Here is a 21,703-nt window from a genome sequence, read left to right on the forward strand (position 1 = left end):
TAGTTGACGACGAACCTTTATTTTATTTATTTATATGTGGTGCTGAGAATCGAACCTAGTGCCTGACACATGCTAGGCAAGTGCTCTTGTACTAAGCCACAACCCCAGTCTCCCAACCCTTTTGAGACAGGGTCTTTCTAAGTTGCCCAGGCTGGCCTTGAACCTGGGATCTCCCTGCTTCAGACTCCCAAGTCACTGCGATTACAGGTATACCCCACCATACCCAGCTTTAAGTAGTACTTTAAGCAACTGTTTAAGGCTTACAAAATGTTGGTAGTTTTTTGCATTGCACGTGCAAATTTTTTATGAGCTTTCTATTAGGAGAGCTGTTGTACAGGGCCTTAGGAACATGAAAAGCAAAAATGGCATCAGTTAAGTAATGTGCTAGACTGCTGCCCCTGCTCTTTGTGACAGGGTCTTGATATGTTGCCCAGGCTGGCCCCAAACTTATGGGCTCAATCATCCTGCCTCAATCTCCTAGGTTTCTGGGACTAGAGTGCAACACAGCACCCAGCTTCAGATGTTCATTTTTAATGCTGTATAGAGAGCAAACAGTGCAGATTCCCTTCAGAAGATCATCAGGTGTGCATTTTAAATAATAATGTAGGACAGACTGAAATCTCTCCAGAAATTCCCAAATCAGAAAGTCTCAGAACCACACTAAAAGTGGTTTCATACTCCCTTTTAAAGATGTGCCTACGAGAACACAAAGGGAATAGTCCAGGTAGGCACACTCTCACCACTTACCTTTTCACCCGCTCTTGTTCACTGGTGTCCAAAGCTCTGAGGGTTCGGGCATAAAGGACAATGATGTCATTGTGCTTGGCTTTCTTGTTGCACTAAAGAGTCCAACGGAAAACAATTAGTGTGGTTCTAGGAATTCTGACTTAACATATTAGGTCCTTACTTAATTATGGTCCTTACCTGGGGACATTTTCGTGCTTGTCCTTTAAGCCACTTAGAAATGCATCTATACCCAAAGAGGTGCCCACAGCGTAATGCTGAGAGCCGGTGGTCGCCAGCATTGGTCCACTGTTCCAAACATATTGTGCAAGTATCCCCTTCTTCTTCATCCGTAGAAGCAGAAGGTAGAGTAGGATTGGATTTCTGGGGAGACTGCTGGATGGAAATTGGGATACACTCAAATGAGAAAATGCAAAATCAGGCTCGAAAAGGGTAAACAACTCTATCCAATTAACAAAAGTACACAAAAATGACACAAACCTCGCTGAAATGGATGCAGAAAAACTGCAATACCTATAAATTACTTTTTATTTTTTTCTAGAATGCAATCTGGCAAAATATAAATCATGAAAATACTGTTACTTTTTGTGGTGCTGGGGATTGAACCCAGGGGTTCATGCATACTATACATATATTCTAACTCCCAGTCTTTTTGAAACACATCTCGCTAAATTGACAACGATGCCTTTGAACTTGTATTGTAGTCCTCCTGTCTGTCTCCTGTATCACTGGGCTTATGGGTGTATACCACCACTCCTGGCTCCATACTACTATTTTTTTTTGTATCGGGGGTGCTTTACCACTGAGCCACATCACAAGGTCTTTTTTTTTTTTTTAATATTTAAAATTTTTTTAGTTGCAGTTGGACACAATATCTTTACTTATTTATTTTCATGTGGTGCTAAAGATGAAACCCAGGGCCTCGCATATGGTCTACCTCTGAGCCACAATCCCAGCCACAGGGTCTTGTTGAATTGCTTAGGGTCTTGCTAGCTGCTAAGGCTGGCATCAAACGTGTGATCCTCCTGCCTCAGCCTCCCAAGCCACTGGGATTAAAAGCCCATACTACCTTTTGATCTTATTAAATTCTTGGATTTTCCCTTCATTGAAGAAAAGCAGCGGTTGGGGTTTAGCTCAGTGGCAGAGCACTTGCCTAGCATGTGCAAGGCCATGAGTTCGGTCCTTAACCCTGGTAACAAAAACAAAACAAAAACAAAAAAGAAAAGAAAAACAACTAGAGCTGATGTGGCTCAGTAGAACACTTGCCTAGCATGTGTGAGGCACTGAGTTAGATTCTCAGCATTGCATATAAATGAATAAATAAAGGTCCATTGACAACTAAAATTATAAATACACACATTACAAAAAAGCAGCTATCTGTACAAAGATTTAAAAAAGGGGGGGGGCTTGGGATGTGGCTCAAGTGCTGGCGCGCTCGCCTGGCATGCGTGAGGCACTGGGTTTGATCCTCAGCACCACATTAAATAATTAAGATACTGTGTCCATCTAAAACTAAAAAATATTAAAAAAAAAAAAAGTACACATGGATGTCTGATGACACCAGGCACTGTTGAAGGTGAGAGAGAAATGGACATGCTTACATACTGGTGTTATATAAGTATAAAGTTGCACTAATTCCTGGAGGGTAATTTGGATATCTATCAAAATTACAACGTGTCTTTGATACAGCAATGTCTCTGCTAAGAAATATATCCCCAATGGGTATAATCACAAATATTTGTGAAGACAACTGAATAAAGATGTTCAGTGCAATATGATTCATATAATAAAAACATAAAAAGAGCAAACAACCATGGTGTACACAAGAGTTAACTAAAAATTTATTCCTACAATGGAATACTGTACAGCTATTAAAAACAAGAGTCAAATCTATATACTGACAATGGAAAGCTCTCCAAGATGTAATAAGCTGGGGAGTGGGGAAAAAGCCAGATTAAGGACAAAATCTAATTCATTCTGTGTAAATTTTTAACAAGAAACACATATAAATATGTGTTTATATGTATGTAAAAGATTTTCAGAAATAGAAACATGGAGACAATATAGAAACATGCAAGAAAGTAGACAAATAATGTTCTGAGATCGACAGAATTCAAAGCAGGTGTAAATGATTCATATATAGGAAAATAAGCACATATGTCATCTTAAAAAATGAAAAGCTGTTTATCACATTCTGCTTGAAATTTTTAAGGCACATTTATACCTATTTTTAAATATTTTCCAGTATTGGGAACTGTATCTAGGGGGAACTCTGCTACATCCACAGCCCGTTTTGCTTTTTGAGATAGAATGAGCACAGGTTGTGGGACTGGGGAGGAGTCTCATTAAGTTGCTGAGGCTGGCCTTATACTTGTGATCCTCCTGTCTCAGCATCCCAAGACTCTGGGATTACGTGTGTGGACTACCCTGCTGAGATATACCTAATTTCTCAACTGATATTTAACCATGTTAGATAGACAGACGGTTATTCTCAAACACCCCCAACCTTTTTAAACTTAAGAGGAAGCAATCATGGAAATAATGAGAAACAGAAAAAGGATCCACATCTAGGCTTGTTACGGTTCGGGTATGAGGCATCCCCCAAAAGTTCATGTGTGAAACAATGCAATTACAAGAGCTGTAACAATCAGTGGCTTAATCCACTGATGTATTAACCAGGTAGTAACCTTAGGCAGGTAGGAGGAGGAAGGTCATTGGGGGCATGCCTTTGGGGTATATACTTTGTCCCTGGTGAGTGGAGCTCTCTCTGCTTCCTTTTTGCCATGTCTTGAGCTGCCTTCCTTTGCCACTTACTTCCATCATGATGTTCTGCCTTATACTGGACCCAGAACTACAGAGGTGAACCATGGACTGAACCTCTAAAACTGTGAGCCAAAATAAACTTGTCCTCCTCTATTTGTTATTAGGTCTTTGGTCACAGGGCTTACTGTCTTCAGAGCCTGAAAGCTTTCTATTTTAAACAGCAACCACCTTTAAGATGAAATATAAACTTTTCATTTAAAAGCATGTTCATATTACCTGTTTGGGAAGGGTCTTGTCTCCACTGATAAATGTAACTTCTTGGTCTGCTGAGACATCTCCCAGTTGCTCTGCCAAATTGTATCCAAAAATGACAGAATAGATAAAAACGGGGGGAAAAAAGACATTAGGTACAAGAAAGTAGCAGGAGAAAGTCTAACTCACTGAAGCTTTCCATTTCTAACTGGTACTGAGCTGCAAGAGGGATGACATTTCCCCAAATACCATCAATGAATTTATTACTGTCATTACTATTTACTTATTTTGTATATTCTTAAGCATACATAGACAAGGGACTGAATTTACAAAATTTTTCTTTCAAATACGGAATCCATTTCCTTCTCAGATGTGTAAGAAAATGAAAGGGAATTTTACATTTTATTACAAAGGGACTGACTCACAGGGACACAAATTGAATAAAACCATGAGTCAGATCAAATCCTCATTATAACCATGACCAGAGAAAGCTCTGTAGTGTAAGCAGAGGAATCCATGATATTTGAAGGAGAAAGGGAAGGTATAAAAGCACAAATCTACATTTTCTTGCCTTCTGAAGCTTGAGCTTTGTGGATGTTAAACTTTTGAATTCAAACATGGATAAAACACTGACCTTCTGAAATGACAGCTTCAGTCTCTTCTGCAGGGACAACAACCTCTTCATACTCTGCAGAGCTCTCACTGTCAGAATCAGAACTGCTTGACACTGGCAAGTCTTCAGGTACAGGATCCCTAGTCTCTGAATCATAAGATGCAGCTGGAAAGTGAGGCTGGGTCCTGCTCACCTGAAAGTAAGCATCCAGTGGTGCTCTCAACCTATATATGCAAAAGACAACAGAATCATAGTATAATACACCATCATCAAACTAATAACCTATAGTAATGTGAAGGTAAATCTTAGTTATTCCAATCAATTATTTCAATATGCTACCTTTGAAAGTTGTAGAAGGAAGAGCAGATATAGACAGGTGCTCACTGGCCTGGGTATTCTTTTCGGTAGTGAGAATTGAACACAGAGGCACTCTACCACTGAGCCATATCACCAGCCATCTTTTTAGTTTTTGAGACAGGGTCTTGCTAAGTTGCCAAGGCTGGCCTCAAACTTGCAATACTCCTACTTCAGCCTCCAGAGCTGCTGGGATTATAAGCATGTGCCAGCACAACCTGCTGGATATTTTTAAAATCACTGCTACTTTGGTCCACAATGGAGCACGACCCTTCTGCTTAAAGTTAATTCTGTGTGATTTTACAGTTTCTCACATTGTAAAACTGCTGATTTAAAAGCGAACAACTTGCCAGGTGCGGTGGTGCATACCTATAATTCCAGAGGCTCGGGAGGCTGAGGCTCAGGAGGATGGTGAGTTCAAAGCCAGCCTCAGCAAAAGCGAGGTGCTAAGCAACTCAGTAAGACCCTGTCTCTAAATAAAAATACAACATAGGGCTGGGGCTAGGGCTCAGTAGTCGAGTGCCTGAATTCAATCCCTGGTACTCTCCTCATGCCCCGCCCAAAGTGAACAACTTGCTGAGCATGGTGGCTCATACCTGTATTTCCAGTGACTCAGGAGGCTGAGGTAAAAAATAAAAGGGCTAGGGATGTAAGAATAATGTCAGTGGTTTTAGCATGCCCAGAAATTATGTAATTGTAGCCACATTTGATTCCAAAACATTTTCATGTTATCTAACAGGAACCTTCTACTCATAAGCAGTCATTCCCTTTCTCTCCTCCTCCCAGGAATCACTATTCTACTTTCCATCTATATATTTGCCTATTCTGGACATTTCATATGAACTGAATCTTACAATATATGGCCTTTTGTGTCTGGACTCTTTACAACTTGATAAATAAATAAAAGATCATCTATAAAAATTATAGCTTCATTTTTTTTTCCTTTCTTATCAAGCTTCCTGGTACAAAGTTGAACAAAAGTGGTAAAAACAGAAATCTTTGTCACGTTTCTCATTTTAGGAGTAAAGTTTCCAGTCTTTGACCATTTATTGAGATGTTATTTAGAAATTTTTCATTAATGACTTTTATCCTGTTGAGGAAATTCCCGTCATTCCTAGTTTACTGTGTATGTTTATCATGACGTGGTCTTGGATAGCATCTATTGAGATATTCATTCTTTTACCCATATTGTTTTTATTTTCATTTTTGGTACTAGGATTTAACTAGGAGTATTCTACCTCTGAGCTACATCCCCAGCCCCTTTTAAAATTTTTGAGAGGGAAAGAGCCAGGTATGGCAGTGCTCGCCTATAATCTCAAAGACTTTAAAGGCTAAGCAGGAGGAACCAAAGTCTGAGGCGAGATCCTGTCTCAAAAAATAAAAAGGACTGGGGATACAGATCAGTGATAGAGGATCCTGGGTTCAATTTACAGTACTGATTTAAAAAAAAAAAAAAAAAAAAAACAGGGGTGGGGTGGGGAGTCTCAATTGCCAAGCTGGCCTTAAACTTGTGATTCTCCTGCCTCAACTTTCCCAATTCACTGGGGTTACATGCATGCACCACTACACCCAACCCCTATACGGAGATACCATGGTGTATGTCATTAATTGCTTTTTGACTGTTGAATCAACTTTGCTTTCCTGGAACAAATGCTATTTAGTTATGATATATAATCCTTCCTACACGTTGCTGGATTTGGTTTGCTAGCATTTCACTATATGATTTTGGTACCAAAGCAGTACTGACCTCATAGAATCAGGAAATATTCTCTCCTTCCATTTTTAGAAAAAGAGTTTATAAAGTAATGTATGCTTATTTCCTTTTAAATTACTCGGTAGAATTCATGAGGGATACCATCTGATTCTGGAATCTTCTTTGTGAAGTGTTCTTATTTCTTTCTTTTTTTTTGTGGTGCTAGGAATTGAACTAAAGGCTTCATAAATGCTAGGTCAGCACTTTAACACTGAGCTAGGCACCTAAACCTTTTCTAAATTTACTTTATAAAAGGCTATTGTGGGGGGCTGGGGATGTGGCTCAAGCGGTAGCGCGCTCGCCTGCCATGCGCGCGGCCCAGGTTCGATCCTCAGCACCACATACAAACAAAGATGTTGTGTCCGCCGAAAACTAAAAATAAATAAATAAATAAATAAAAGGCTATTGTGGGCTGGGGTTGTGACTCAGTGGTAGAGCACTCACCTAGCATGCATGGGGCACTGGGTTCGATCCTCAGCACCACATAAAAATAAAATAAAGGTATTATGTCCACCTACAACTAAAAAAAAAAAAAAGACAGGATCTTGTTAATTGCCCGAGGTGGTCTCTAACTTGCCAGACTCTCAAGTAGGTGGGATCACAGTATGTGCAACTATCCCTGGCATGCTTTTAATTATTACTAATTAAATCTCTATACTTTGTTTTGTTCTACTCAGATCCCCGTCCCACCAAGAGCATTGGTAGCTTATATCTTTCTAATTATTTGACATTTTCACCTAAGTCATTTAATTTCTTGACATAAAAATGTTCACAGTATTCCTTCATAATACTGTTCTCTTTCATAAAACTGGTAATATCCTCTAGTCCAATACCAATTTTAATATTTTCTTTTGTGGTATAGATTGAACCCAGGGGAACTCCACCACTGAACTACAGCCCCAACTCTTTCCATTTTTTGAGATAGGATCTCATTAAGTTGCTGAGGCTGGTCTCAAACTTGCAATTCTTTTGCTTTAGCCTCCTGAGTAGCCAGGATTACAGGCATGCGCCGCTTTGCTGGACCCTGAGTCTTCTCTATTTAGTTTGTTACTATTCTTTTTAAATATTTATTTAGTTTTAAGTGGACACAATATCTTTATTTTACATTTATGTGGTGCTGAAGATCAAACCCAGTGCCTCATGCATGCTAGGTGAGCACTCTACCACTGAGCCACAATCCCACCCCGCCCATTCTTTTTTTAAAAAAACTTTTATTTATTTTATTGTGGTGCTGAGGATTTAACAGTGTCTCACATGGACTAGGCAAGCGTTCTACCACTGAGCTACAACCTTAGCCCCCTCTATTTAGTTTTTGTTCAATCTAGCTAGAAACATGTCCATTTTGCCAATGTCTTACAAGGGCTAGGGATATATGTCAGTGGCAGAGTGTGTGCTATTATTAGCAAATACAAGGCCCTGGGTTCAATTCTCAAACTTTTGGATTGGTTCACTTTCTCTCTTTTTTCTCTATTTCATATATTGCCTTTTGTGGGGGCAGTGGTGGTACTGGAGCGTTCTACCCCTGAGCTATATCCCCAGCTCTTTTTATTTTTTGAGACAAGGTCTCACTACGTTGTTGAGTCTGGCATGGAATTTATGATCCTCCTGCCTCAGCCTTCCAAACCACAGGATTATAGGAACATACCACCATGTATAGATAGGTTTTTATTATGTTGTTCAAGTCTTCTACCTTCCTTGTTAATTTTCTAATTGTTTGACCCATATTTTAAAGTATCAGCTGGGTATGGTGACATATGCCTGTAATATTGCAGGTTTAAGGCCAGCCTTAGCAACTTAGAGTCTCTGAACAACTTAGCAAGACCCTTTCTTAAAATAAAGAAGTAGGGACTGAGGTTGTGAGGGTACTGGGTTCAATCCTCAGCACCACATAAAAATTAATAAGTAAAATAAAGGTAATGTGTCCATCTACAACTAAAAAATATTTTTTAAAAATAAATTAAAAAAGTAAAAGGACTGAGAGCTCAATGTTAGAGCACTTGCCTAGCACATGTAAGGCACTAGGTTCAATCCTCAGCACCACATAAAAATGAAAAACAAAACAAAACAAAAACAAAGGTATCCTGTCTGTAATGGCTAATTTGAACTCTCAACTTGATTAGATTAAGAAATGCCAAGGATTAAGATTATGGGTGTGTCCAGGAATGACTGGCATGAGGGATAGCCAACTGAGATGGAGACCCTCCATAAGCGTGGGTAGCACCAACCAAAAGGATAATGGCTTGGATGGAATAAAAGTTGGAAGAAGAAAGAAGCAGCAGTAGATGTAAGCTCAATTCTTCTTGAATGGGTTCTTGGTTACTGCTGCAATTGTCTGAAGATATAATTTTCCCTTCCTCACTCTTCCAAAGAGGACTCTGACAATGATTCTCCAGAAGGCTTAGGTCTCAGACGAGGGTAGCACCATGGATTCCTCTTGTTCTGGGGCTTCAGCCTCTTAAATTGTGCAGCTACTGGTTCTCCCAGCTCTCCAGCCTACAGACAGCCATTGTGGACTATCCAGTTTCTGATCACATAAGCCAATCTAATAAGTCCCCTTTTTATAATTATATTTCCGTTAATTCTGTTCCTCTAGAGAACCCTAATACATTGTCGATCTACAACAACAACAACAAAAGTAAAAGGACTAAGGATGTAGCTAAATGGTAGAGAATCCCTGGGTTCAATTCCCAATATCAAAACAAAACAAAACAAAAACAGCAGCAGGTGCAAAAAGTGAAGTATTCATGTCTAGTATACGGCCTAATTCTCCCTTTAATTGTCAACTTTTCCTTCATGTACTTTAGGGCTCTTTTGTTAGATGTAGGCAGGTTTATAATTCTTATACCTTCTAGATGTATTGGTACTTTCATCATTATAAAAATGCTTTCTTAAACTCATAACCATTTTTTGTCTTAAAGCTTATTTTACTGGGTTGGGTTTGTGACTCAGTGGTAAAGAGCTTGCCTAGCATGTGACACACTGGGTTCGATTCTCAACACCGCATATAAATAAATGAATAAAATAAAGATCTATCAGCATCTTAAAAAAAAAAAAAAGCCTATTTTATTTTGTATTAGTACGCCAACCCCAGCTCCCTTTTGGTTACTGTTTGTATGGTACATTGTCGGGGGGGGGGGGGGGCGCTACTAGGGATTGAACTCAGGGGCACTTGACCACTGAGCCACATCCCCAGACCTATTTTGTAATTTATTTAGAGACAGGGTCTCACTGGGTTCTCAGTGCATCACTGTTGTGAGGCTGGTGATCCTTCTGCCTTAGCCTCCCAAACTGCTGGGATTACAGGCATGTGCTACTGAGCCCAGCCTCTATAGTGGTTTTATTTCTCTCTGTAAAATGGTATCTGGTTTATAATGTCACCCTCTTATGAGCTCAATATCACAAGTCAGTTGCCTGACCAAAAACAATCAATTCTAGAGTCCCTCCAACCAGACTGAGTGTATAAACAAGCAAAGCTGAGAACTATTGCAAGAGGCCACTTTGCAGTCAGTCAGTTTCTGGTAACACTATTCCTAATTCTTAACTGTGAAAGGGTAGCCCACGTCCTCAAACTGCACACTACAAGGTTCCATTACCTATGACACAAATGTATGATTTTTTTTTTTTTTTTTAATGGCGCTGGGGCCGGGTACAATGATGCATGCTTGTAATCCCAGTGGCTCAGAAGGCTGATAAGAGGATTATGAGTTCAAAATCAGCTTCAGCAAAAAAAAAAAAAGAGAGAGGTGCTAATCAACTCAGTGAGACCCTCTCTCTAAATAAAATACAAAATAGAGCTGGGAATGTGGCTCAGTGGTCAAGTGCCCCTGAGTTCAATCTCTGGTACCAAAAAAAAAAAAAAGAAAAGAAAGAAATTCTAACTTATGGTGCTGGGGATTGAACCCAGAGCCTTGTATATGCAAAGCAAGTACTCTACCAACTGAGCTATATCCCTAGCCCACGAAATCTTACTCTGCCTTTATAGTCTGAGAAATGACAGGTTAATAATGATATTAATGCACATTTGCAACTCAAGATCAGAGCCACAGCAATAGCAAACTCCGAGACAACAATTAGCAGGATCCATGGTAAAAAGATGCAAGAACTGGGGATGTACTCAGTGGTAGAGTGCTTACCTAGCCTATGTTGAGTTCTGGGTTAGTACTTCCAAACACGTATTAAAAGGGTGGGAGGAGGCTGGGACATGGTGCAGTGGTTAAGTGCCCTGAGTTCAATCCCAGTACCTCCTCCCACCCAAAAAGATTCTGAATCAAGAACCAGATGGCAATAGTCAAATTTTAGAGTCACCCCAGGCAAATCACAAGTTATTCCACTGGCTCTCTCATTTGTAAAACAGGTAACAGATGACCTAGCTTCTGCATTTTAATATTATCTCAATATTTCCATAGCGTTTGAAAACAAGTCAAATCAAAGGTCCACTACGTTAACCCTTTTGTGCTATAACTACGAGAACCTGAATACTGTACTCTCTCAGGGTCCAAATTTGTTTCACATACAAAATGAAGAAGTTAAATTCAATCTCTAAACATTATGAAAATATTCAGAGGTCAGATGTGAAAAAGGGCATTTTAAATAAAACCACGAGGCATAGAAAATGTTATTCTTCATCTTATCAAGTCTTTTAAGGTTTGACAGCTAAGCCCTTATTAAAGAGGCAAGACCAAACCAAAGACTATGGACAAAAATTATTTGGGGACTGGGACTATAGCTCAGAAGTAGAGCACATGATTAGAATACACAAGGCTCTGGGGTGAATCCCCAGCACACAGACACCCCAACAAATTATTTTCAACTCTGCAACACATTTTCAAGTGAGGCAACCTGAAATGTCTCCCAATTACTTAGATAGGCTGTGAATTAATTCAAATCCACTCTTTTTTTTTTTAAGAGAGAGAGAGAATTTTTTAAATATTTATTTTTCAGTTTTTGGCAGACACAACATCTTTATTTTATTTTATGTGGTGCTGAGGATCGAACCCGGCGCCCCACGCATGCCAGGCAAGCACGTTACGGCTTGAGCCACATCCCCAGCCCCTCAAATCCACTCTTTACAAGCCTTTTTTTAAATACCTGTAAGTAGAGTAACCAGTGAACAATGGATCTTGGTTGAGTGGAGTAGACTTGCAAATCAGGAATTTTTTTTTTTTTTTTTTGCATACAAGACACAAAAGATCTAAGAGCTAACTTTGGGCTCTTGTAGCTCAGAGGTAAAGTGTGTGCTCAGCATGTACAAAGCCCTGAGTTCGATCCCCAATATCATATTAAAAAAAAAAAAAAAAATCAGGCATAGTGGCACATGCCTGTTTTCTCAGTGACTCAGAGGCTGAGGCAAGAGGATTGAAAGTTCATGGATAGCTGCAGCAACTTAGCAAGACCCTGTCTCAAAATAAAAAATAAAGGGACTGGAGCTATAGCTCAGTGGCACAGTGCTTGCCTCGCGCATGTGAGGCACTGGGTTTGATTGTCAGCACCACATAAAAATAAACAAAATAAAGCCAAGCTTTATTTTGTTTGTCCATCTACAACTAAAAATAAATAAAAATTAGGAAAAAAATAAAAATTAAAAAAACAGGGACCGGGGTTGTGGCTCAGAGGTAGAGCGCTCTCCTAGCACATGCACGGTCCTAGGTTCAATCCTCAGCACCACATAAAAATAAATAAAACAAAGGTATTGTGTCCAACTACAACTAAAAAACAAATATTAAAAAAGGGGGGTGATGAGAATGGGGATGTAGCTCAGTGGTTAAATGCCTCTGTTCAATCTATAGTGCCAAAAACTAAAAAATTAAAACCACCACCACCATCACCATCAAAAAACCACCACCAACAACAAAAAGCACACTTCCATAGAAACTATTACTAAAACAAACTGGCCCCTAGTTTTCAAAGCATACCTGTGTGACTTATTCCTTCAACTACTTAGTGAAGCAAAACGAGACATTTTTATTTCTACCTGACTTATAAGGAAGTAAGGGTTCAAAACAGTTATCCTTAGCAGCATTTGGGGTATGGCCAGAGCCCGAGTTTCATAGTTCTAGTATGGCACTGACCATAGGACTTATACATAAATTTACCTGGCATTGTCGGTCCTCTGAGTCCCTGAAGCTCTTGCCCTCCGAGAAGTGGACCCCCTCCTCCTCCTTGCTCTCACTGGCCCCACACTTTGGTCTGAAGGTGGAGGTCTCAGAAATTCCAGCATTCCATGAAGTCTCTGCAGCCCACTGATGAAGCTGTTCATTGAATCCAAGGAAGCTGCTTGGAGAGTATGGTTAGCACCAGATCCCTGTCTATGCTCTTCTGAAGCACCAGGATTAATGTTCTGCACATTATCTTCTGAGAGCTCCACTTCCTCAGTCAGGTCAATGGATATGTGTGGAGCAGGGTGGAGCAGGGGTAGTACCCCCTGGCTGCTGACTCCTTCAGCAGGAGCAGGCTGGGGGAGGGGTGGTCCCCCATGGCTGTTGACTCCTTCAACAGGAACAGGCTGGAGAAGGGATGGTCTTTCTTGGCTGCTGACTCCTTCAGCAGGAACAGGATGGAGCAGGGGTGGTCTTTCTTGACTGCTGACTCCTTCAACAGGAACAGGTTGAAGGAGGGGTGGTCTCCCTTGGCTGCTGACCACTTCAGTGGGAGCAAGCTGTTCTGTAGCATGATCTAACTGCACCTGAAGATCACAGTCCATTGCTTCTTGAGCCATCACTGGGGAAATGTATTAGTAAAATAGATAAAACATGTTATACAGCTGATATAATCATTAAATAATCTTTCAGAATTTTTGTTTAAGATAATTTGTAGCAAAACTGACACTTAAATGGGACTGGGGTTGTGGCTCAGTGGTAGAGTGCTTGCCTAGCAAGTGTGAGGCACTGGGTTTGATTCTCAGCACCACATAAAATAAAGGTCCATCAACAACTAAATTAAAACAACAACAACAACAAAAAAAGGACACTTTTAAGATCTAAGAAATCAAAAGGGTTTTGGTAATCAACATTTTCCCCATAAGGAACACATATACACACAGCCAGTTGTGGTGGTGCACACTTATAATCCCAGCTACTCAAGAAGCTTAGGCAGAAGATCACAAGTTCAAGGTCAGCCTGGGAAACTAAGCCAAGACCCTATCTCAAAATAAAAAGGGTTGGGGATGTAGCTCAATGGTGGTAGGGCACTGTTGGGTTCAAACCTCAGTACTGAAAGTTTGTGTGTGGGTGGGGTGGGGGGCAGCACTTATAACCAGCTTTCTAGGTTGCCCTTTAAAACATAAAATCCTGGGCTGGGGTTGTGGCTCAGAAGTAGAGCACTTGCCTAGCATGCATGAGGCACTGGATTTGATCCTCAGCACCACATAAAAATAAAATAAAGGTATTTTGTCCACCTACAACTAAAAAGTAAATTTTTAAAAAATAAAACATAAAAATCCTGTGACTATAGTAATACATGCCAAAATAGATCTACAAAATAAGGGGACCACACTATCTTCCAGAAACCCTGCAGTTCTTTGTCTTACCCGTAATGTGGACATTTACAAAACACAAATGCACATGATACTATATATAATTTTAGCAGGCAATATTCACCTTCTGTAGCATCAAGTTATAAAGGGCACACAGGATATTTTTTGTGTCTGTGTGTGGTGCTAGGGATTGACCTCAGGACCTCATATACGCTAAAGCATGTGCTGTACGACTGAGCTACATCCCCAGCCCTGAGAACATTTCTATACTTGCAAAATTAACTCAGTTATTACCTTAATATAGAAATTAACCCAATTTCTCCAAAAAGGTCACACAATCTTTATTTTTTATTTATGCTTCCAGTCTCTAATTCTATTACATTTTCCCATTCAGCAGGTATTTATTAAGCACCTGTTATACAGTCAGCTACCCCACAGGCAAAGACAAGTAAGACCATGTATTACAGAATTTACATTCTAGTGAGTTGCATCCATACTGTCTTCTCTTTAAAAAAAGAAATAAGGGGGCTGAGAGTACTCGCCTAGCACATGTGAGGCCTGGGTTCGAGCCTCATATAAATAAATAAAATAAATAAAAATAAAGGTACTGTGTCCAACTACAACCAAAAAATAAATCAAAAAAAAAAAAAAAAGAAAGAAAGAAAGAAACAAGAAATTACAGACTAACATTTGATCTGAGGAGTGGAGGGGGAGAAGGGAGTATCACTTTAAATATGAATGTGAGGAAAAGTGTCTAAAACAGTGAAAATTGAACCAAGGCATAAAGGATGAAAAGGTGGTGGCACACACCTGTAATCCCAGGGGCTCAGGAGGCTAAGGCATGAGCATGCCAAGTTCAAAGCTAGCCTCAGCAACTAAGCAAGACCTGTCTCAAAAAAACAAAACAAAACAAAACAAAAAACAAACAAAGGGCTGGGGATATGGCTCAGCAGTTAAGCATCCCTGGCACAAAACAAAACAAACAAAAAAACCCTCACCAAAATACAAAACAACAATCTGACCATATGAACAATCAAAAGAATTTTCACAAGGAAATGAGTGCACAGGTTCTTGGCAAGTGTGGGTTTGACTCACAGCATTGGGTTCAATCCTCAGCACCACATAAAAATAAATAAAGGTACTGTGTCCATCTACAACTGAAAAAAAAAAGGGGGGGGGGAACAGTGTAATGAACTCAATGAGGAAAATAAAACAGGGATTTAGTGGATGGGCAAGATACCATCATGGAGGTCTCATGATCTTGGAAAGGAGTTTCTTCCGTTAGGAATGGACAACAGGAAAGCAAGAGTGCAAGCCAGGTGACCAGTTTGAAGCAACCATGAAGCGGACATTAGACATGGAGATATGGGCAAGAGTGGAAGCAGTGGAGGTGAAAAGTTACCCACTTTAGCTTTAAGAATCTTAACAAACCATGCATAGTAGGTACATGTCAGTAATCCCAGAAACTTTTGAGGCTGAGAAAGAAGGGTAGAAAGTTCAAAGTCAACCTGGCAATTCACAAAGACCAGATGCTCAGGTGCTCAAGATAAAAAAAAAAAAAAAAAAGGATGAGGATGTAGCTTAGTGGTAAATCACCCCTGGTTTTAAACTTCAGTCCCACAAAAAAAAAAAAAAAAAGCAACCTTCATAGTCTTGTGGGGTTTCTGGTTTCTGTTCATTTTTGGTGCTGGGGCTAGAACCCAGGGCCACATGTGTTCCAGGCAAGCACTTTACCACTTAGCTACAGAGCCAGCCCAGTCAGGGCTTAGCAGAAGTAGATAAAACCATCTCAGAAGGAAAAGAAACACAGAAGAGGGTCAACACTAAAACCACAGGGCAATACTTAGGAAAGGAAAATAACAAAGACTTTATGGGCACATATGGTGTTCTGCAAGAATATTTCAAGGAAGGAAAAGTCAAGATGTCAAGTGAAGCCAGCGCTGTGGTGCACACCTGTAATTCCAGGGACCCAGGAGGCCGAGGCAGGAAGATCACAAGTTCAAAGCCAGCCTGAGACCTGCAGCAACTTAACAGAGATTCTCTCAAAACAAAAACTAGAAAGGACTGGAATGTAGCTCAGTGGTTAAAACGCCTAAGTTCAATCCCCAGTACCAAGGAAAAAGTGTCAAGTGAGCCAGGTATAGTGGCTGAGTTGCTTATGCAACATTACTGAGTTGCTTATGCCTCGTTAAATTGCTGAGGCTGGCTTTGAACTCACGATCCTCCAGCCTCTGCCTCCAGAGTCGCTGGGATTACAGGCATGCACCACCAAGCCCGGCTTTCTCCCCAGCTTTCTTCTTTTTTTGGTACCTGGGATTGAACCCAGGGGTTCACTGAGCCACATCCCCGACCTTTTAAAATATTTTATTAGAGACAGTGTCTTCATGAGTTGCTTAGGGCTTCCCTAAACGATCCTGCTGCCTTAGCCTCCCGAACTGCTGGGATTACAGACATGTGCCATTGCTCCTGGCTTCCCTAGCTTCTTTCTCCTACACAGTATTCTGTCTTATACAGAATTTGTGCTCTAAGGCAGAAGATTAGGGAATTATTCTCTGGAGAAAACAAGCCCAAGGGAGAATAAAAAAGACTATAGATTAACAGTTGTGAATCTCCCAAGAAAATGGTTGGATCTATACCATCCATTAAGTGGATGTTAGGTAAATACTAGCATTAAAAGCCCTTCAGTTGATAAGGTCCAGCTACTCATACATAGTTTTCAGCTTTCCAGGGGTCTTTCCTCAAAAATGAAAAATAGCCAAGGATCAGCTGGCATTTGAGAAAATCCCCAACATGACAGAAAAGACCAAACCAGGCAAACAGGAAAAACTGAAGAAAGAAGACAATGCAACAGTTAAAACAAACCAAAACCAAACAAGATGCGAACCAAACTAGTCAAAATCCTTAAAATTCTACCGTTATAAGATGAGCTGGGGTTGTAGCTCAGTGGTAGAGTGCTTGCCTAGCATGTGTGAAGACTGGGTTCAATCCTCAGCACCACATAAAAATTTAAAAAAAGGTATTGTTTCATCTACAACTTACAAAAAAAAAAAAAAAAAAAAAAGATGGATAGAGGCACATGCCTGAAATCCCAGCAACTTGGGAGGTCTAGGCAAGAGAATCACAAGTTGGGGAACAGTCTAGCAATTCAGTGAGAACCTCAGCAACCTAGTAAGACCCTGTTCCAAAATAAAAAAATGATTGGAGATACTATTTAGTGGTAAAGCGTGCCTGTGTGCAATCATCATTAACCCCCCTGCCCTCCCCAAAAAAACCAAACAAAAGATATAATAGAAAGATTTGAAAATAGGACCAAGGAACTCTTCCACAAAGTAGAATAAAGACAGTCAAATAAGAATAAAATCATGGGGCTGGGGTTGTGGCTCAGCGGTAGAGCACTCACGTACATGTGACGCCCTGGGTTCGATCCTCAGAACTACATAAAAATAAATAAACAAATAAAATACAGGCATTCTGTTCATCTACAACTAAAAAAAAAAAAATTTAAAAAACATGCAAAATCATGGTATTATCTGGATTTATAAATATATGATAGTTGTATAAAATATAAAAACACTAGATTCCGGGAAAGGGTGCAGGGCTTCAACTATGGAATGATATTTCTCTTAAAAAGTCGAAAGTAAACTGGGTCCAGTGGTGCACACCTGCAATCCCAGCTGCTCGGGAGGCTCAGACAGGAGGATTATGAGTTCAAAGCCAGTCTCAGCAATGGTGAGGTGCTAAGCAACTCAGTGAGGCCTGTCTCTAAATAAAATAAAATACAAAATAGGGCTGGGATGTGGCTCAGTGGTCAAGTGGCCCCGAATTCAACCCCAGGTACACACCTACCCCCAAAAAGTTGAAAGCCATTATATCAGAAGGTGAAGATTCTTTAGATCTGAATAACACATGCGCAGGTCTTATTGTTCTTTAAACTTTTCAGCATATATACAAAAAAATGAAATGTCCTCCCAGCATACACCTAGAGAGCAATCAGTTCTGATTATCACAAGGTACCGAGCAGAATCCATGTCTGATTGATCAGTGTATTCTCCAAAGCATCAAGTTCATAGCAGGTACTAAATACCTACTGAATGTATCCTCTACACCTAAAAACAAATTTGAAAGAAGACCAAATTTAAAACACAACTACGCGGGGCTGGGGATGTGGCTCAAGCGGTAGCATGCTCGGCTGGCATGTGCAGGGTGCTGATGTTCAATCCTCAGCACCACATAAAAATACAATACAGATGTTGTGTCCACCGAAAACTAAAAAATAAATATTTAAAAAAAAATTCTCTCTTAAAAAAAAGAAAAAACATACAACTAAGCACACATCAGGTGCTAAATATACTTTATTGATAAACTTACTATATGCCATCAGTAAAACCTCTGTAAAGCTATAGCTCTACAGGAGAACCCACCAAAGAATGCTAAATAAACTTTAACCACCCCCTGCAAACACAGGGCCTCCAGCATGCTCTTCACTACTCCTTGGAAACAATACCAAACTACAACCTTCTATGTGTTTCTAGGATATGATATCCTCTCAAGAGTTAGGTCTCAAAGGTCTCAGAGCAGAAGGTCCAAACTACTTCTAAGAATACCCCAGAGGCATTTAAACATATGGGCTTCCTGAAGACAAAGGGCAGAAATGGGGCTAAAGGGCCAGAATCTAGGGAGTTACACGCCTAAAAGTCACTACTCAAAGGTGGCTACTAAGATAAAATAAAGAATTAACCTGGGGGATGTGGGGATATTGGGGGGGGGGTAATCAGCGACCAGGGAGGCTGAGGCAGGAGGAGCGAAAGTTCAAAGTCAGCTGGGCAATTGAGTCCCTATCTCAAAGTAAAAACAGGGATGTCGCTTAGTGGTATAGCACCCCTGGATGCCCTCCCTGTGACTGCAAAAGAAAGAAGAAGAAGAAGAAGAAAAAAAAGGCCGGGTGCCATAGTGTGCGCCTGTAATCTCAGAGACTCCAGAGACAGTAAAGTAGGAGGATCTCCAGTTCCGGGACAGCCTCAGCAACTTAGATTCTGTCTCAAAAAATGAAAAGGGTTGATACGTTATAGCCCAGTGGTAAATCGCCTCGGCTTAAATCTCTAGTACCCCAATAAAAATAATAACAATTAAAAACTTAAGTTCTTCACACTGGTCATATTTCAATTATTCAAAAGCAGCACGTGGCAGGTGTCTATCTTCATGGACTACAGAGATAGAACGCTTTCTTCTGCAGAAAGTTCCACGGAACAGCACAGTTCTGAAGCAAAGCAGCAATGGGGGGGGGGCCGTGTCGCATACCCTGTGCTAGCGGCTAAGTCTTTGATCTTAGCAAGGCCACACCCAAGCTATTTTCCTTCCCCCAAGCCCCACTCCCGCAGCAAGGTATGGACCCCCCGCAGGGCGTTTTTGCGCAAGTTCTGCAAACGCTCTCCCCAGCTCTCAATAGCTATTTTTTGTGCCAGGAAAACGTCTGCCACCTTATTAAACTTTGGAACTCAGGTTTCCAGGTCCCCAACCTGGAAGCCAGTCCTGGGTTCAAATCCTTGCTCTCACTCACTAGCTGGGAGACCTGTGGGTTCCTAACCTCTCTGTTCCACCTGTTCACCCGCGAGAGCGAGATAATAAAGGTATTTACGTCACAGCGTGGCTGAGAAAATAAAAATTAAGCTCCTCTGTTCACTTAGCGATGCATACAACTGGCGCTCCATTATTAGCAGACCAAGACTCAGCGGCCGGGTGCGGCGGCCTGCGCCTGCGATACGAGAGACTCGGGAGACTGAAGCAGGAGGGAGGATCGCGAGTTCGAGGCCAGCCGCGGCAATCTAGTGAGGCCTTGACTCAAAATTCAAAGAAAAAAGGGGGAAGGTTAAGAAAATACCTCTGGGCTAGAGGGTCCCTCGGTTCGAGCGCCAGGACTGGAAAGGGGAAAAAACAAAAAAAACAAAGTCCGCGACTCAGCCCGTGGGGGAGCTGCGAGCAAGACCTCCGCCTCCCGTCGGCGGCGAGCCCTGCCGCGCGGAACTCAGCTCCTCGCGTGACCGCTCGGCTTCCCGCTTTCCCCACCCCCACGGCTGCAAGCGACCCCTCAGCCCGCGCGTGGGGCCGCCGGAGGTCGCGAACCTCCAGCCGAGTTCCAAACCCGCCTTATGGGGCGTCTCTGGGTCCCGCGACCACACCGGGGAGAATTATCCCGAAGTTAGAGGCCCAAGGCATGGTGAAAAACAAATACCATCCTCACCTGATGCCGGAACGACGCGGTCCGGCTCCAGAGACCGCGACTTTCCCAGTCGTTACCTCAGCAGAACTACCTACGCTCCCGCACGAACCACCGCTTCCCGAGCAGCTCAAGCGCCCCGCCTGAGCCGCGGGCCCGGCGTGCTCCTATTGGACAGCAGCCCTAGGCAGCAACCAATACTCTCCCTTCTTCTTCCATTGGTCGCCGCTAGTTGAAACAGCGGTGCTCTCATTGGCTGATACTTTGCATATTTACTAGGCGGGACCACGCGTGAAGACGCCTCATACAATTGGTAGAAATCTTTGTCCATCATCTCGCGCGTAGCCTCCAAAGAATGGAGTGGAAGTGTGGTTTTTACCGCTCTTTATTTGAACTTTCTGGCGGGAGAAAGTTATGAGGCAAAGATTCCTCGGTCCATTTTGGAATGCAGATGAAAATATTAAATCTGTAGTTCCTGTGGCTTGTCCCTAACACTTTAGTGAAGGAGCTATCTTTACCTAAGGGATAGTAGGTAATCGAGGAATTTCAAACTATTGCCCCCCGGTCTGGAGCCTGTAAAGTGACAAAATCCCCATCAGACACATTCTCGTGGGGTTGAAGAGTTTGCCTACACAATCAAATATTTTTGCCTACACGATCTCTTCAATCTGAAGCCACTCTAATAAAATGCGAGCTGCTCTAAATTGTCACATCACTTAACAGCAAAGACTTTTCAAGCGTCTCCCAGAAAAACGAAATCCCATTTTTAGGATGAAGACTTTTGAAAATCTAATCCTCAGTCACAGACTGCACATTGCCAAAATTTCATTAACTCAGCTTCCACTTTTCAGTGGAAGTGATAGCAGAGGGAAATGTAAATGAAAGTCGGTTGAGAGGTGGTAACATACCTGTAACCTCGGCAACTCAGGAGGCTGAGACCGGAGGATCGCAAGTTCAAGGGCAACCCTGGTAATTTAGTACACCTGTCTTAAAATACAAAATAAGGGCTGGGGTTGTAGCTCAGTGGCAGAGCGCTTGCCTCGCACATGTGAGGCACTGGATTTGATCCTCCACACCACATAAAAATAAAGTAAAGGTATTGTGTCCATCTTAAAAAAAAAAAAAAAAAATCTTGGGTTGGGGCTGTGGCTCAGTGGTAGAGCACTCACCTAGCACGTGTGAGGCACTGGGTTCGATCCTCAACACCACATAAATAAATACAGTAAAGGTATTGTGTGCGTCTAAAACTAAAACAATATATTTTAAGAAATATATTTTTAAAATACAAAATAAAACAGGGCTGGGGATGTAGCTCAGTGGTAAGGTACTCTAGGTTCGATCCCCAGTACCACAAACATAAATTTAAAAATAATTAAAAGTCATACATAAACAAATATGGACTTTACAATATATTTTCCTCCATACCTGTCACCAACGCCAGTATTAACATTTGTTCTTTTCCTTTTCCTGCTATATAAAGGAGCTGATGATGGGTTTTAGAATACTATGAGGAGAAGGGAATTTTATAAACTAATAGAT

At 41.3% G+C, this 21,703-nt stretch overlaps 1 protein-coding gene across 1 annotated transcript in view; it reads right to left on the reverse strand.

The window, feature by feature from the left end:
- The window catches only part of Rfwd3 (ring finger and WD repeat domain 3), a 40,319-nt gene extending 20,041 nt beyond the window's left edge, over positions 1–20,278 (reverse strand). The window contains exons 1-6 of the mRNA XM_071604419.1: positions 20,189–20,278; positions 12,572–13,196; positions 4,394–4,596; positions 3,784–3,854; positions 925–1,116; positions 748–839 (exon numbers count right to left, since the gene is read on the reverse strand). Of these exons, the coding sequence (XP_071460520.1) occupies positions 748–839; positions 925–1,116; positions 3,784–3,854; positions 4,394–4,596; positions 12,572–13,194 (1,181 nt within the window). The 5' untranslated portion in view covers positions 13,195–13,196; positions 20,189–20,278. The remainder of the gene's footprint in view (positions 1–747; positions 840–924; positions 1,117–3,783; positions 3,855–4,393; positions 4,597–12,571; positions 13,197–20,188) is intronic.
- Positions 20,279–21,703: the final 1,425 nt, after the last annotated feature.

Source organism: Marmota flaviventris, chromosome 18, assembly GCF_047511675.1.
Source record: "Marmota flaviventris isolate mMarFla1 chromosome 18, mMarFla1.hap1, whole genome shotgun sequence".
NCBI lineage: Eukaryota > Metazoa > Chordata > Mammalia > Rodentia > Sciuridae > Marmota > Marmota flaviventris.